Source organism: Pteropus vampyrus, unplaced genomic scaffold, assembly GCF_000151845.1.
Source record: "Pteropus vampyrus isolate Shadow unplaced genomic scaffold, Pvam_2.0 Scaffold132, whole genome shotgun sequence".
Lineage (NCBI taxonomy): Eukaryota > Metazoa > Chordata > Mammalia > Chiroptera > Pteropodidae > Pteropus > Pteropus vampyrus.
The window spans coordinates 2,064,391-2,081,517 of record NW_011888913.1 but is presented as its reverse complement, the minus strand read 5'-3'; the positions used below and the strand labels follow the sequence as shown (position 1 = coordinate 2,081,517).

General features: G+C 42.9%; 1 protein-coding gene across 3 annotated transcripts in view; it reads right to left on the bottom strand.

Annotated features, from left to right (window-relative positions):
* Positions 1-17,127, bottom strand: part of ZNF407 (zinc finger protein 407) — a 370,323-nt gene extending 353,196 nt beyond the window's left edge. For all 3 annotated transcript variants that reach the window (XM_011367337.2, XM_011367335.2, XM_011367336.2), the window contains exons 1-2: positions 12,408-17,127; positions 7,017-7,131 (exon numbers count right to left, since the gene is read on the bottom strand). In XM_011367337.2, the coding sequence (XP_011365639.1) occupies positions 7,017-7,131; positions 12,408-17,070 (4,778 nt within the window). In that variant the 5' untranslated portion in view covers positions 17,071-17,127. The remainder of the gene's footprint in view (positions 1-7,016; positions 7,132-12,407) is intronic.

Below are 17,127 nucleotides of genomic sequence, written 5' to 3'. Positions count from 1 at the left end.
GCCTCTCTGCCTCTCGTGAGCTCCTGCTTCCGGCCTCCCCAGGAAGCCGGAAGGAAGTCAGCGTGGTGCGAACGGAGACTAAGGCAGAGGAAGAGGCCGGCTCGGCACCTGAGCAGGGCGCCCTTCTGTGATCTGGCCTCGCCTGCCTCACCCCACTGTCCCGGGGACTGTCCCCCTGCTTCACAACGTCCCTCGGCAGGGCTGATGGCCTGGCACGGACGGCCCGCTCATCCGCCTTGCCCCACTCTCCTCCAAAGCAGAGCTACCTGGCCGATGAAATCTCTGCATCCGGCCGGACTTGACATTTCTCTGCCTGGGCTTTCCCCACCCATCCGAGGCAGGCGTTGTTTTTATCTCTTTAACCCTAAAGACCAACAGCCCTGGCATATGTTGATGTTCCACCAGAAACGTTTCTGTAACATTTCAAACATCTCTCCCTTCACCCCATCTAGCCTCCCACTCCGGGAATTTCTTGCAGAGTTCTTAGAACGCCATGCGAGTCCGCACCTCGCTGCGTCTGCGCCCGTGTTCCCTCTGCGAAAGCCGTCCACATCTGCCTTGTGAATACGTCCTCATCCTGCAAGGCCCAACTCAGACACGACCTCTCGAGGATGCCGGCCCTGACGCTCCTGGGCAGAGGCGAGCACCCCGCCGCGCCCCACACGCCATTGCCCCTGGCCCTCACTCCAGCCATGCACCTCCCTGTGTGTCCGTCTCTCCCACGTGGAGCGGGTGACCAGAGGGCCCTGGCACCACCCGGTCGCTGGGCCTGCACGAGGACGAAACGCTCAGGAACCTGCCCCACTGGAAGCGAATGGACGCGTGAGTCGGTGGTGATGCTCCCTCCCATCCACAGTCCCGCACCAAAGGAAGGGCAAAACCCTCCAGGAACACAGCGCAGGAAGACGGGCAACGATCGAAACAGCAGGGAACAGGAAAAGGGAACCGGTGCCCCGCGGACTCCACAGCAGGGGCCAGGAGGGCTGAAGGGTCCTGAGATTCCACAATAGGGTTTTAAAGTCAACACGAAACCATTTTAAATAAAAATAAAGCAAAAGTGACCTAAGTCACTGATACATGACTTTTTCAATGGAAAAGGGCCAATGTTTTCAAGCACGACACCAGGAAGTGACAACGTGTATTTTACTCCTGTTCCGTGACAGGCCGATCACACTTTCTGCCTCGGGCTAAGTCCACAAGCCCGCTCTCGTGTGGCAAAAATTCAAGGAGACACTCCCACGGAAAAGGAGAACAGGGTGCGGGGGTGAGGGCAGGGTCTCCTCTCACCAGGAGGAGAGCCTGGCGCCCCTTTCTCCTGCTTCTCCGCCAACCTAACTGCGCCCCCGCGTCACTCCCAGATTTACAGAACAGTTCCTTGGAAAACACCCTTAATCACGCCTGAGGAAGAGTGTTTTTTATTTACATATTATAACTAGAATATCTCTTCGATTTCCAAATTACAAAGTTATTCGTTTATAAAAGTATAAAACAACCATTCACCATTTAAATGGTATCTCAAGGACTTTAACATCAGAGGATAAATTAATAATTTGTTAGTTTTGTTAATCTTGCATTTCTCATTGACAGAAATGATCATGTGGCATTTCTGAATTTTCAAACTAAAGACAAAAATATGTCATTAAACCAAACGCATGAAAATATTATATAGATAAAATATGTGATGCATCCGTTATAGTAAGAGTGTTTCAATGCGAATTTAGACTTTTTTTTTACCAGAAAGAGAGAGGCTGCATTTTATAATGTTCATGCACAATATAAAATAAACTTTTTCTATATATGTCTCTTTGACCAAAACAACCAGCTGAACCAAGAACCAAATACTTATTTTACTTGGCTACATCTGTAGATATGATGGGTGTAATTAATTGTTCAGCTAAAAATGCAATTCCATGGTGCTTTTAATGATTTAGGTACACACAGCTTTAGTTCTCAGAGCAGACTAAAAATAGTGATTTTAATTTATTCCTGCTGCCTACAATTACCCACAACCATGTATTTTTAAATATTTCCAGCCTATAAAAATTACTAATTTTTGCCACTTGTGTTTATCTGCATTTAGACTTTGATTTGGATAAATTAAGCTCTCAAGTGTTCCTTGCTTTATGAAACTCTGCATGTTGTACACTTCAACACAAATAAATGACTTGTACCATTAGAGGTTTAAATAATGTAATGTATTTCATGCTCAGCCTGAAGCTGGATTCCAATGAAGTTGCTAATGCACGTAATGATTAAGTGTAACTCAAATACTAACTGTGTTGTTGAAAACATGACAGGCAATAATTTGGTCTATTATATTCTGCCATTTAATTGCCTAGTACAGACATTCTCTGACACGTTATGAAGCAATGATTTACAATTATTCAAGCTACAAAGGTCAGAAAGTGACATTATAATCATCTACATAGAGATCCCTTCTAATGCACAAAAACTAGGTATTGCCACACATGCAAAAAAAAAAAGAGTTTTTACTGCATTAGTAACTTTCTTTTTTTTAAGGTTTCTTAAGCCAACTAAGAATAAACAGTTCGTAAGCACACTAATACACAACAGAAAATGTCTAGAATCTTTTCATAAACCCAGAGGCGACAGATTTGAGAAATATCTTTATTCTCTCCTGATTAGGTAAGCTGTACTCAACTACTCAACTCTATACACAGGATTCAAAACTAGACATAGAAAAATCAGTCCAGAAAATAACATGATCTCTAAATCATGCATACGAAAGTCAGCTATCCCTGGATTTACTGAAATCACAGGCTACTTACTAGTTTTCTACTAACTCTTTATTTTTTTAACTAGTAACGAAAAAACAAAAACAATAACCTAAAGTTGATCAATTTGACCCCTCTCATCTTAATGAAAAGATAATAAAATCTTCATTTTTTTAGGCACTTACTTCTATTATATCAACATATTCCATTTGTAATCACTCAAGTGCAATAAATTATCAGCACATAAAGAACAAGAGGGGGAAATAATAAAATTACTTAAAACACTGTAATAGGAAAAAAGTGACACAGAGAAAATAAGAGACTGAATACAGAATTTAAAGTAAAACACAGTGCAAGCAATTCCTTAAAAGAATGTAAATCTAAGCAAAAGCAGAGAACAAGTGGCTGAAGGCCAGAAGGAGATAAGTTAGAAACTGCATGCTAGTGAAAACAACCTAGAGAAAAAAGAAATAAGTACAAATGAAAGGCAGTAAGCAAAACAACAAATATTACAAAAAGCAGAGAGATATAGACAAGGAACAGTTAACAGGAAGGAAACTGGTCTACCATTACTACTGCATGATTTAAGTCCATCACCAAATACTTTTAATCTTAGGTTTACCATCTGTGCAATGGGGATACTAAACATGAGACCATCTCATGGAACTACAGAGAGCAACAAACGCAACGAACGTCAACCAAGGCGCACCCAGCAAACCACAGCTCTGCGTAAGCGCAATTACTGACGGCATCACATACACACACAGAAAGAGAGTGTTAAATAAATTTAAATGCGTTCAACAAAACATGGCGTCTGTAATGACTTTTTTAAGCCACTGAGATCTGCAAGTTCTAGACTACCGAAAAAAACAAAGGCAGAGATCATGGATTTCGTAAAACTATCTGTTTTACCTGTTCTTAAACATATGTTCCTAACAAAATTATTAACTTATGTATAGGAATGCTTTTGATTACTCGTTCTCTCCCCCGCCCCCAAGTCCTATGTCAGACTCATAGCACATTTTCATGCTAACTAACCATCAAGCATATGTAAAAACACCTATATTCTACGCAATTCCTCGAGCTCATACTCAGAAGAAAAACATTAAGAAATGGTACTAGCCAAAAACTGCTCTTCCTAAAAGTGAAAGTAAAATAAAAAGCTTTTAAATAGTTATCTATAACATGTTCTTAAAGCGGCAAGCGCAAAGCAATACATTTTTGAGATTTCTGTGACATGAGCATGTAAACCATGGGTAAACAAAACTTACATCCTGAATTCTGAATCCTAGCTACCTCATAGAAATCAAACATCTAATACATTCAGCTTTTCTTGTCAAACTAACTTGAACGCTGGATATACTGTAGCTAAGATGTGCCAATGGGCGGGGCGGCGGGCGGTGGGGGGGGAATATCTTAAAATTCCACTTAAGGATTCAAAGAAAACCAGCGTAGGTTCAAACAATTGAAATGGAAGTTTAAAAGGCAGTTTTTGTTAAGGGAGTAAACTAAGCCTTAGAAAGAAATAGAAGCTATATATCTGATTAGTATCTACAGTCTTCTCATATAAAGACACATAAACATATGAAAAAGTCAAACAATTACAAGTAATCCAAAACATTAATACTGAGCTCTATTCAACAAAATGCACTGTTTGTTATTTCCATCAATTTCATCATAAAATATTAAGTTCTTTCCAAGAAAACCAAGAGGTTACTAAAATAATAAAACACCGTGATAATTTCATTTTTAAAATGTGCCTGCCCCACTATTTTCACACATTATCACTCGATCAGAACCATTTGAAAAAGAGTTCATTTCTTACAACTCAAACAATGAAGAGGTTATTAATAAAGGTCCAAAGACAGGGACTAAGAGAACAACTACTGCAGGAAAGAGACAGGGTGCAGGGCCCTCTGTTTGTGACAACATTACAGAGTTAATGTTCCTGAAAGACCACTTCACCTTTCAAAGCATGATTTTTTAAAAGGTAAAATTTATAGCAATTAAAGCTAATGCAGAAATGCAGCAGGAGCTGCTTATGTTCAGGAACTAATAGGTCCACTGAGCATTTCCAAGATTATTTGGCCATCGATGATAATGAATTGACATTGTCAGATGTTACGGCACCCATGCTCTCTACCGCCACTAATCTGAGAGCCAATTGTTAATACTTTTTAATGTTTTTCGCTCTCATTTTTAACCTACACACGGCCCTACTCCTTTGAAACACATGAACAGACTATCATACTTTAACATTAAAGGGGATCTAGCTCACCATTGTTCTGTTTCAGCTACGTAAATCAATGGGCTTTTTTCAGTGTCTACAGTTCTTCAGAACTTTTGGGTGAGCTGTGAAAATACCTACTCTGTAAAAATTATTGTTACATAACTTTTAAATTTCACTTAAAAATTAAGAGATCTATCATTTCATAGTCAAATAAAATTCAATAACTGCCATAATTCTAAGAGATGTTAGAATCTAGATTGCTTTTTCTGTGCACGCACATATCTACGGACCTCTGTAGTTTTATGATGGCAGCATAAAACGCAACATACCTATCTGCATTTATAATTCTTTATCTTGGGAATTAAATACATAAACCACTAGTGCAACACTTGAGTTCTATGTGGTAAGCACTAAGCTAAGCAAAGTGTGCACTGTTCGCAGTACACAATCAAAGCCAATCGGTCACGTGCTGGTTTTGGTGTGACACTATGTCAGAAACTGTTCTCGGAAAACGTTTCTTCTTCCCTTTCCAGGGTCTTAGTGACCCTAATAAAAATGAATGGAATTAGATTTCTAATAACAGAGCGTGTCTACTTATTTTGCAGAAATGAGGAAGAAACTGCTTATTGCCATCTAAGAGCAAATTTTCATTGGAGTCAGGGCCTTCCTCTTTCCTATAACTCATACAGTAAAAACAATAAATGAGATATCTTTTTAGATTCCAAGACCCAGAGCAATTAAAATGAACCATTTGGCACTCGACCCTCGCAGCTAAAATCAGGAGCAGCAAAACTCATTCTCCCACTGGTCTTGAGGGGGCTTTAGGGCAAAGGTTCATCTTCATTTACTTTAGCTGCAAGTCACTGAACCATCAATTCTGCCAATGAATAAATCACAGACCTTGGTTAATAAAACTGCTTGCAAAGTTATTTGTAAAACTATCTTAAGGGTCAAAAAATGCATCTGCATCCTGTGATGAAGTGTACTGTCCAACAAAACACAGAAGCTGTTTTTGACTTAAAAGATGTTTATATTTACACAGGAGTGCCAATCAGAAGACCCTTCCACGAAAAAAATAAATAGAATATACCATGAGCACAGTGCATAGTTTAATTGAACCTGTAGGATTTTGTAAATTAGTCACATTTAGTCATTAGAATTGCAGGTTTCTCAGATTTCACATCAAGTGTTTTCATATGATGCACTTCTTAGTTAATTTCTATAGCATAATAACATTAAAATATATTTTTAATCAGAAGTGGGGTATTAAAATCCAGCTCTGAATGTCCTATGATATACCATAGACGTCATGGCATTTTAAAACATTTTAAACATTTCTGCTAAATTAATTAGTTTTGCATTAAGGCATCTCAGTGCTCCCTTAATACTCAAATGTATTAAATGCAATACATTTGAGTGACAATTAAGCATTGTGAATGATTCCTTAGAGGAAAGAGCCATTAACTAAAAAAGGAAAACAACAAGCTTTGAAATGAAGTCACACAAAAACATACATTATACAGTTTTTTTTAAAGGTTCATCCCTGCAATAATCGGTAACCAGTTGTTTGAAATTAAATCTTTTTCTGCTTTTTTCCCTTATAGAACATGCCCAATGGAGCCAAAGAGCCACCGGTGTGATTAAATTTAAAGCAGTACGGCAGAAGTAAAAAACATACATATACACTGCTAAAGCTATATTATGTATTTTTTTATGTCTTTAAGTGGAATTTACAGTTCTCTCTGGCAATGTGAATGAACATCCTATAATTTAGTCAATTTACAGATTACAGGCTCGAATTGACCTTGTGGCCCATAAAATTGCTCATCTTCAGCGCAGGATCAGAAGTAGGAGAAGAATGTCATAACTGTGCTTAAGGGAGTCACCGTAACAATGGAGAGGCGGGTGTGCGCGCATAATCTCAGCCGCTCTTCCTCATCTCGCTTGTGAATTCTGAAACAACGGCCGCCCCGCACAGGCGCCCTGGCTCGCCGCGGCCGAGCCGGTGTCGACCCACTCACCCACAGACGCGACACTTGCACCCCACTCACCCACAGACGTGACACTTGTACTCCCGCATCCCAAGGTGCCTTTTCACATGGTTCCTGGCGTCGCCAAGCTGAGCCGTTGCAAAATGGCATATCTTGCACTTGAATGGTTTTGATCCTAAGTAAATTGAACATAAAATAGAATTTGAATTTGAATAATACATTACTGATAGTTTAAAAAGAGGCTCAAATCTTAAATCATACTTTGAATCTAATTACAGATTTCTAGCCCCAAAATGGAATACCTGCACTCCTTTCTAACTTGAAAAGATCTGCATTCCATAATTACTCCACCAAGAAGGCTCTGATGTTTCAGTGACGGTTCCTGACTCTCAATAACATTTCTAAGATTTAAAGTCAAAAGGGAAACAGCTGAGGAGTACTACGTAGATGAGATGAGCTAAACAATTTTTAAAATTCTCCTTACAATTCACAAAGCTATCTTTTAAAGTCACTCGACATTTACAATGGGACATTTTAAAAACAGAAACGCAGATGAAGTAGCTGATGTTTTTTGCCATCTCAATAATCAAACAAATGCCTTGGAGGCCACCTCCTCGTTTCCTCCCGTTACCGCAGCTTTGAATTTATTCACATTAATAATAGTATTTTAGGGATTTTTTTCTGACGCTCGTCCCAAATGATTCACTACGTCACCGTTTTAATAGCGTACAATGTAAGAATATACAGTAGATAAATTGTGTTTATGATCATTTTACAGTCAAAAATCTATGATGGTTTTGCAAACCAGAAGTACTGACATTTGGTCATTATTGATTTCAAGAACAAATATTTCAACATAAAAAGCATTTGTTTTTCTTTCATAAAGAAATAAGATTAATCCGTATTCAATGAGAAAACAATTATTTCAGAGTGGACAAACTTAGTGTAACAGAGAGGCTGGAACTGGAACAATTGCTAACAGGTAATCAGTACCCACATTAATGAGAAGCAACACTTTTTAAGGTGCAACACGTATATATAATTACACCATTTTCTGATTTTCTAACCACTAAATCGCAAATAAGCCAAAATCATAAAAATCAGTTTAAAATCAGTGCAATATATTTCCAGATTGTCATATCACGTTTGGCACCTATTTGGTGAAATACCTCTTCTCACATGGTTAGACAGAATATGAAATATGTGAACTTTAATAAATATACAAAAAGAGCTTGAATAAAAAAACTGCAATAAATCATATTTGATCAATGAACCTTTGTGCAGTGCCCTTGAAAAAAAAAATCCTCCAAGAATACTTTGTTGAAATTGAAGCACTCAGTAAAAAATTTTAGAGTCTTAAATTTCAATTTAATTCCCAAAAGCTGACAAAAAAAGTGAAGCATTTAATTTTAATCTTCGAACAGAAATAAAAAAGTCAACAGTACTAAGCACAGGCAGACAAGGTTGAATATTTCACAGTTCAATGACAATGAGGCCAGATCTCTTAATACTTCCATTTCTACTGTTAGAAGTAGATGTAAAATATATTTAGCACCTGAATGGTTATATCTAGTCAGCTTTATATGTTTAAATGTCAAAAGCAGGTTGAGATTGCAGCTTACAGCAATCACATTCTATCAATCACATTAGGAACTACAGTTTATTTAAATGATTCTGATAAAACTAAGCCTATCACTACTTTGAAACATTTCATCTCTACTCAGAACTCCACAAAGAGACTTACAAAAGACAAGAGTGAGAAGAACCAATTTACCTGTACTTTACATTAAAATGCATTAAAGATAATAAGGTAATTAGGAAATTATTCATTAACAATAACACCAGGACTCCAAAGATAAAGCTCCTGAACATCCGTATTACAGACGGGTGAAAAGCTTTTTAATCCATATCTTGTGGGTTTACGATTTCATCTTGCTCACACTGCTCTGACATTGGGGTGAGTTCCTCCTGTGTGAGCACACGGCCACCGGGGGCCAGACACAGACCTTTAGTGTTTTCAATTTACTGTGCACGGCTCCTCGGTGAAACACGGGCTCCTCGGGTTTTGACGATCACGGCTAGTGTGTTGACAACGCATAAATGAGTTATTCTGTGGACTACTTTCACGCAGAAATCACTGAGGCCCTGACCGTTTTTCATCTCTCATATTCAGAGTAGACTGTGTTAACATCTCCTTTCTGTGCCATAAAAATTCACATACTGGGGGACTGGAGGTAATACTTTTCTGTATAAGAAAAAACATATGTCCCTTTTTTCCTAACTGGTAATGTTTCCATTTTTAAGCTTGCTCTGCACATCCCAAAATGAATCCAGGCAAGTGTTTGCAAGGCAAATTTTGTAAAACCACATATTTCTAAATTCATCTTTCTTTCAGGTGTGTGGTGATCGTTATAAACTGTCACTATTACTTGAAGGAGTCCCGTTCGTTGGGACAGCATCCGCGGCAAGTTTTTTTCCTTCTAACGCGGCCTCCGAGGTGTTTGGAAAGGGAAGAAAGGAAAGAGGCTCTCGGGCCTCCTGACGGGCCTCCTGAGGGCCTCCTGACGCCTGGGCCACCAGCAGCAGGACTCCAAGGTCTTTAAGGACCAGGCCTCCCCTGGGCTCCTCGATTGTCATGCAAACATGGGTGTGACGTTAACATTCAAAACCTCTAAGAGAACTTTAGGTCTTAAAGAAACGATAAGAGGCATACAACCCGCCACCTAAAGCCTCTCACCAAAGCCTGAATTCCACGATCCAACACTGAACACTTCATTCATTCATTCATCTGTTCCTTCACTTATTCATTCATTCAGCGACTAACGCTGAGCGCCAACTCCGCGCAGGGCATGGAGACGAGGCGGCGCACAGAGTGATGGCCAGGCTCTCGCTCCGCTTACGTCGAGAGACAGCCTCTCCCAACCGACCCTCCGCACGCTGGCTCGGCTCGGCTCGGCATCTGCACTGTCACGTGATAAGTTCCGAACGCTACCAGTCCTGACTTGGGAATTTGTCGGTGAAGTCACACGACTCCCCATCTCCCCACATGCGAACGTTTGCAAACGGCACAAGTGACCAGTGCACCCTGAACATGAAATGAGGGGCTTCGGTCTTCTAGCTTGACGGCCCCTGCCACGTTACATGACATTAAAGCTCTCACAGAGTAACGCAGCGGAGAAAGAACAGCTTTTTCTGCAACGGGAAAGGAGACGCTGCTCTTTCTGGTCATGCCGATGGCTTCACACCAGCAAACACACAGGGAAACTCTGGGATGCCTTTTTCCTACAACTCTTGATAACCAAAACTCATTTGTTTCTCACACTGCTGCTTTTATCGTGCTAACGATGGGAAGAAAGGTCACATAAAACATATAGTAAATCACCAAATATGAAAACAGGGATTGGAAGAGTAAGCCCTTTTCCCGTCAACCATTAATAACGGCCCTGCGTTACTATTTCATCGACATAAGCAAAGTCTCAGAAAAGCAATTCATTTTAAGATGCGCCAAGAAAAAAACTTGGAGTGAAAACCTGGAGAGTAACTTCGCCCCAAAAGCGACTTGCAGAATGGAAAGGGCAGACTGGCAGTGTGTCCTCGGGAACGGTGCTCTCTCTGTGGTGCTTCAGGACACAATAAAAATGCACTTGCTGATAAGTCCCCCCCGCCCGCCCGCCCCTGCCTCCGACACGAAATGTTAAAAAGTATGCTAACTTTTACTAAATGTTACAATCAATGATGTAACTTATATAAGTAGGGTTACTCTGTCACATATTGATAGTTACCTCACTTTCACATCCACATTAACTTGATTTTAAATGCAATTAATACATATAGTCAAGGAAGACTAATGGACTACATTCTGCACTTAACCTGGTGGGCATTTTCAAATGGCACAAGTGACCAGTGCAAACCTATTTTGCATTGTAAACGACTAAATAAATCTTAATGGATTAAGAATGATCAGCTATCAACACACAAGGGAAATTAAGTGCTGAAATGCCTACATTGATTATTTTAAATTATTAGCCTTACTCTGTTCTTGAATTTGTATGCTTTTAGTGAGCTTTAACACATTTACAAGACTTATTGACTATAATTACAAGAGAATTCAAGTAATGGACACATCAATTATAAGCAACATGTCTTGACCAGACAGTTGCATAAAGAATTCTAAAAAGAGCTCCATTAGCATCTTCCTCTTACTTTTATTCAGTTTTGTCTGCCTTAAGAGGGCATATTAAGAAAGTACATATTTTCTGCGCATGCGAACAAGCCTGATTTCTAAAACCGTGTCACCTCAGAAAGTGAGCTGCAGCACAGCACCAGCAGAGGCGCTGACGCCGCCGGTGAACAAGCTTTTGGGCTTCCTCCCCATCGACGGCGCTACGCGACCTACCACATCGGGAAGAGCTGGGGTCAGGGGTACAATGTTTCTATTTACGTAGATTAGTCTAATGCACGTTGCCCTGTTACTTTCTTCCATGAAAAACTTTTACCCATCTTTAACCACCCTAAACTATTAATAATGTTTCATACTCTTTTGTCTTCCTCCTTGTAACGATGCTCAAAGTTTCAAAAACTGCATGAATTTAAAGTATAGCTTTAATAATAAGCCATTATTTAAAAGTACAGTAAAATAAACCTTACAGTTTTAATGAAAATATGTTCATTGAAATGTGAATTTATTATTCAAATCCACTCATAAATTCAACCATGGAGACAGAACTTGTCTAAGCAGAGCACAATGATTTAGAAAAGCTGTCTATTTAAAATAAAGAATGTATGGCAGGTTTATAGAAACAGTGCAGTGAATTTTTACATAAATTTAGAACAGTGGCTTATGCATTTTCCACCAAAAAAAAGTTTTCTTAAAAAAATTCCTACCTAAAATTAAACACTAAAATGGAACACTATATGTGACAGAGCACAGAAACTAAATCAGGTGCTAACTCCACAAAAACCAAATCCCCAGGACACACTGACTCTGAAAGGCGCTGACTAATTTCGATTCTCGAAAGCGGAATCCGGTCGGCTGGGAGTTACACTTCTGGATATAAACTATCTGGCAATGAATATTTTTAAATCCCTAAAACTGTAGGAAAATTTGTATTATCCCATTCCTCAAAGCCACTTAATATGTCCTCTGAAACCCAAAGTGCCACTTAACAGATTCCCTGGAAAACCAAACAGTCAGGACTTAGAAACAGCTGAAGAGCTGAGAGGAATTTGACAAAAGTGGACTAGGCTTTTCCATCACGTTACGGAGTCTGCCAAGGACCTGCCTCTGGGATCGGTGCGGCCTAACGGCCGCGGGAAAGGCAAGTGCCAGCACTGGGCGCCGGCCGTGCGGGCAACACCACGTGGGCCAGCGGGAGGGCGGACGAGCCAGCGCGGCACGGACGCGGCGGAGAGCAGCGTCCGCGGCCAGCACGCACCCGCGCGGCGACGTACCTGTGTGAGTGCGGATGTGTGCCAGGAAGGCCATGGAGTTGCTGCTGCGGCACATCTTCCCGCAGTACTGGCACACGTTCCCCTGGTTCTCCTCCCTCTCGCGGTTGATCTGCTCGGTGTCCTCCACGATGTACTTGTTCACCTCCCGCAGCAGCTCTTCGTGCTGCCCTTTGATGTGCAGGAACAAGTTCTGCTCCGAGTCGAAGGGCTCGGTGCACTTGACGCACTTGAAGGTGGCGCCGCCCTCCGGGAGCTCCTCCACGCTGGCCTGCTCGTTCCTCACGTGGCCGGCGCTGGCCAGGTGCTGGTGCAGGTTGCTCTCGGTGTAGAAGGACTTGCCGCACAGCAGGCAGTGGAAGTGCTTCTCCTTGGTCGGGTGCTTCATGGCGATGTGAACGTTCAGGCCGCTCAACCCGTCTGCCAAGAAGCCACAGTCGTCGCAACGGATCCGGGTGGACTCGCCAAAGGAGCCGCCGTCGGACTTCTTCTTTCTCACGCCCTGAGCACAGTCCTTTAGGGGCGACTCGCCCATGTTCGCCCCCGCTGTCACCAGGCCCTCTTCACACTGCTCTAGCGATTCACCATCTTCCGGGTTCTTGATTCTTATTATAGAAGAATCGAACCGGCCAAAACTGTACACAGCCTGTCCTTTATCATCAATACTGATTATAGTTTCATAAACGTCGTTACCCTCAATTGTGCTATCGGAAGCCAGACCATCCTCTTCCAAAATAATTTCAGTTTCGTGCTGCGAATTCATGACAATGTCCTTGCTCTCCAGAACGGGGTCTTCCCGCACATCCTTCAAACGCCCTGAACTCTGCACACTGCCAGCTCCGCCCTGACCCCCGCCATCCAGGCCGAGCTGTCCTCCTGCCACTCTCGTCACGACAGGGACGGAGCTCTCCGCCGAACCCGTTCCACCGGGAGCTCCAGGAGCGACCTGCTTGCTGAGGGCTTCGCCTGCACGTCCTCCTGCACGTCGTCCCAGGCTCTCACGTGTGTCTGCGTCACCAATGTCACTCAGCCTATCGTGGTTTGTCTTTGCTGTCTCATAACTCAAAGCGGAGCTTCTCGAATTTTCATTCTGGAATTTGCTTGGGGAGCCATAACTAGAGGGAATGTTAAGGGACAGCGCTTCCTCGGGTTTCCTAACTCCATCCTTGGCGAGGGGCTGCTGGAAGGTGTCACAGAAGGAATGGCCTTCGCCAAGATGAGACCCTTCTTCAGTCTCAACTTCCACAGTGTCAGGGGCACAGAGTACTTTCGACATGTCCAAATTGCTATTTGCATCTAAAATTGGACAATCGGCAGTATTTCTGCATTTAAGAGCTTCCAGTGGTTGGTGTGAAGTTAGTTGAAACGCTTCAGAATTTTCTGGACGCTGCTCCTCAGGAACGGTGCTGGTTTGGGACATTTCTGCAGAACCGGCCCCCATGTTCGAAGAGCTCAGGAAAGACTGCCTCTTCATCTTGTGCTTTTCTGTGGCTGCATGCCGCGTCATCTCTCGATGGGTCACGGCATAGTAGTCACAGGCCATGCAATAGAACGCAAACTCTTTGGTATGTTTCCGTTTTACGTGCAGTTCTAGAGACGCAGAAGAGCGAGCAGTGAACTCGCAGTGCGTGCACTTGCTGTCACCCACGGCATCTCGCTGGGAACAGGCACCCCCCTGTTGCATCAGGTCCTCTGCTGCTAGAGACACTTGTTCCTTCTTATCGGTGAGGTGACTCTCAGCTTCCCCATCCACAGAATGAAATACACCTTCAGCTTCAACTTCGACTGGATTCCCAAGCTCCTCCCCTGGCTTTTCTGGAAGGGAGGGCCCCGATCCGGCTGACGTGTGGGCAGGCTCATCTGAAACTGCAGAGTTGCTGTGTCTTCTACGGGCGGCAAGGCTACCCCCTTCGGGGCCAACGATGATATCTGAACTTTGTTTTCCATTTGCTTCTATTTCTACCCGTCCTTTATGTTTCTTGGTGGCACAATGACGTTCCATGTCTCCCTTAGTTACAGTATAATACTTACACACTTTGCATAAGTAACTGTACTGGTGACTGTGCTTCCGTCGGATGTGAACGGTCAAATTTGTAATGCTGGAGGCCAAAAGGCCACAGTGCGAACACGTCCGGGAGACGCTGCCTTTGGGTCTCCCTCTCTTAGGAGAGGCGCTCAGGGCTAACCCATCGTCTTTGGTGATCATGCCAGACTGCGACAGTTCCTTGGTAGGGAGCACGCTCTTCTCAAGGTAGGTGTGCTCCTGCAACTGCACACCTTCCAGGTGGCCTTCGATCCTTCCATTTCCGGAAATGTTAAAATCTTCTTTTTTGTCATTTGCACCTATACATACCCTTTCGATACACTCTTCAAAGCTTAAGCCAATATTATTCTTCTTGGCATTTTCAAGGTGCTTGCTTCTCTTAATGTGTTTCTCCATTCCTTCTTTGCTCAGTGAATAAAGATTACAAGCTTTACAAAGAAAGTGATAGTCTTGGCCATGCCGGAGCTTTATGTGTCTCGTGAGAACAGTGGAAGATCTCGTTTTATAAAAACACTTCTTACACTGAAACTGAGGCTTACTTGAATGCCTTCCTTCATTCCCATGACTTCCCCGGGATTTTGCTGGTTCTTCCTGAGCTGCTCTTCCTGACTCGCTCAGAGGATCTTTTGTGTTTTCTGATTCTAAAGTACTTAAAGGTAAAGTCTGTAAAACCGAATCATTGTTAAATGATCGAGAAGTCTTTGGTGGAGCCGGAAAGCCAGCGTGGTTCTCAGTTGTTCTGTGCACCTCCAGGTCTTTCTCAGACAAGAAGAACAGGTTACAAGGAGCGCAAAGAAAACCCATCCTGTGCTTTTCCTTCATGTGGTCTCTAAGATTTATTTGATTCAAGGAAATAAATGAGCAACACTGACAACTGAGGCCAGAGGCAGTTTGCTGATGCTGGCTATTGTGCAGATGTTCATCCAAGTCCCTCCTCGACTTGCTAGAAAAGTCACATTTTTGGCAGTGAAATTTCACCTCTTTTGTATGGCACCTCTTCACGTGGATTTCTACATCTGTCCTACCTGCAGCTATCTGACCGTAGTCTGTACAAGGACACGGCATCTGACGGTCAGAAGCTGCCCTCGCTGCTGGGGACTCGAAGGAGCACACGAGAGGGGAGTTTCTTTTGTCCTGCTTCGGCGCCTGGGTTTCTGAGGAAGTCGAGCGCAGGGTGCGGCCACTGCCACTCGTGTCTACGTGTTTGGGCACTGACTCCGCATCACCTGTCTTCGGCTGTGTTCTGAAGTGTTTCACATAGATCCTCTGAGTCTCACTGGCACCTCTTTTGTTAATTCCTAAAAGATTAAACCTTTTCTTTGCCTGGCCTTTTAAGGCGAAAGTGCTAATTCGTCGTCGGAAGCTATTACCCAACACGGGAACATTTCGCTCAGGTCTTGGTCTCGAAGTTGGACTGGTACCATGTGCCGTCTGCAGGGTATTTCTGGTTGACGCTAATTCACCTAAGAGACCCTCGGAGGTTACTAAAGCTCCTACGTTTTTACTCTGGATTTCAGGATTTCCAGCTAGACCAGCGGCAGCTACCTTCTCTTCAACGATGTCTACTTTTTCTGACAAAGAAGTCTTGGATGGCGTCATTTCAACAAGAAGCTCGCTGCCATTTCCACTTTGTTCAGAGACGCTTCCTGTGAAGTCTTTACACTTGCTGCCAGCATTTCTCAGTCCTTTTGGATCACTACTTTTTGCTATTGGTTTGGAAGCTCTTGGTTTGGAGCCACCATTTTTTGTTCCGATGGTACACGGTTTCTTAGGAAAAGGTTCTTTTGTTAAGATCTGCACAAACCCTCCACGAGCAGCAAGATTCTGACGCCGGAGATGTGTTTTGCCAAGACAGTGTGCATCCAAAACGTTTTCTTCCACACACTGAAAGCCACAGAGATCACAAGAAAAGACTTTCTGTGGCCCGTGTGTCTGTGTGACATGCATCTGCAGCGCTACACTGCTCTCTGCTTTGTGGCCGCAGTGGCAGCAGGCATGTTCCTTAGACTGTTGCACATGACATTCAGCATGCTTTTCCAAATCAGAGCAAGAAGAACACAAATGACCACAGACGTTGCACTTGAGAACTGAATCTGCGTTTCCAATGGTACAACTAACACTCATCTCTTTCATGGGAAAAGAAGATTCTCTTTCCGGGTCAAGGGAAACCATTTCCTGAGCAGGCTTTTTTCCAGTGTCTGTTTTCAGAGAAACAGCATCGACAGTGCTAAAACTGCAGAGAGGGGAGAAGGCAGAGGGGAGACACGTGTCTCCGCCTGAGCAGTCGTTCAGGAAGGGCGCCGTCACTGTCCCTCTCGGTGGGATGCCCGCTTCTGCAGCTGTGCTCTTGGGAGTCTGCAGTCCACAAACCGCCTGCTCCGCGGATAACGGCTCCGCCTCCGCTAATTTCATCCGTTTGGAAGCATGTTTATTTCCTTCTTCTTCTAAAATGACACTGTCAAAGTTGGAGGATTCCGAAAACCCTCTTTTGCTGGTGGAATTCTCAGAGGACTTTGCTGTCACATCAGACACAGGCCCACAATCCACCACACGGGAAGAAATGTTTACGTCTTTGTTCACATCCTCGTCCTCGTCACTCTCTGGTTTCTTCTCAGTATCCATCGTTAATAAAGTGCTGATGATGTTCCTTGTGCCAAGGGTGGCTCACTTCGCACTCAT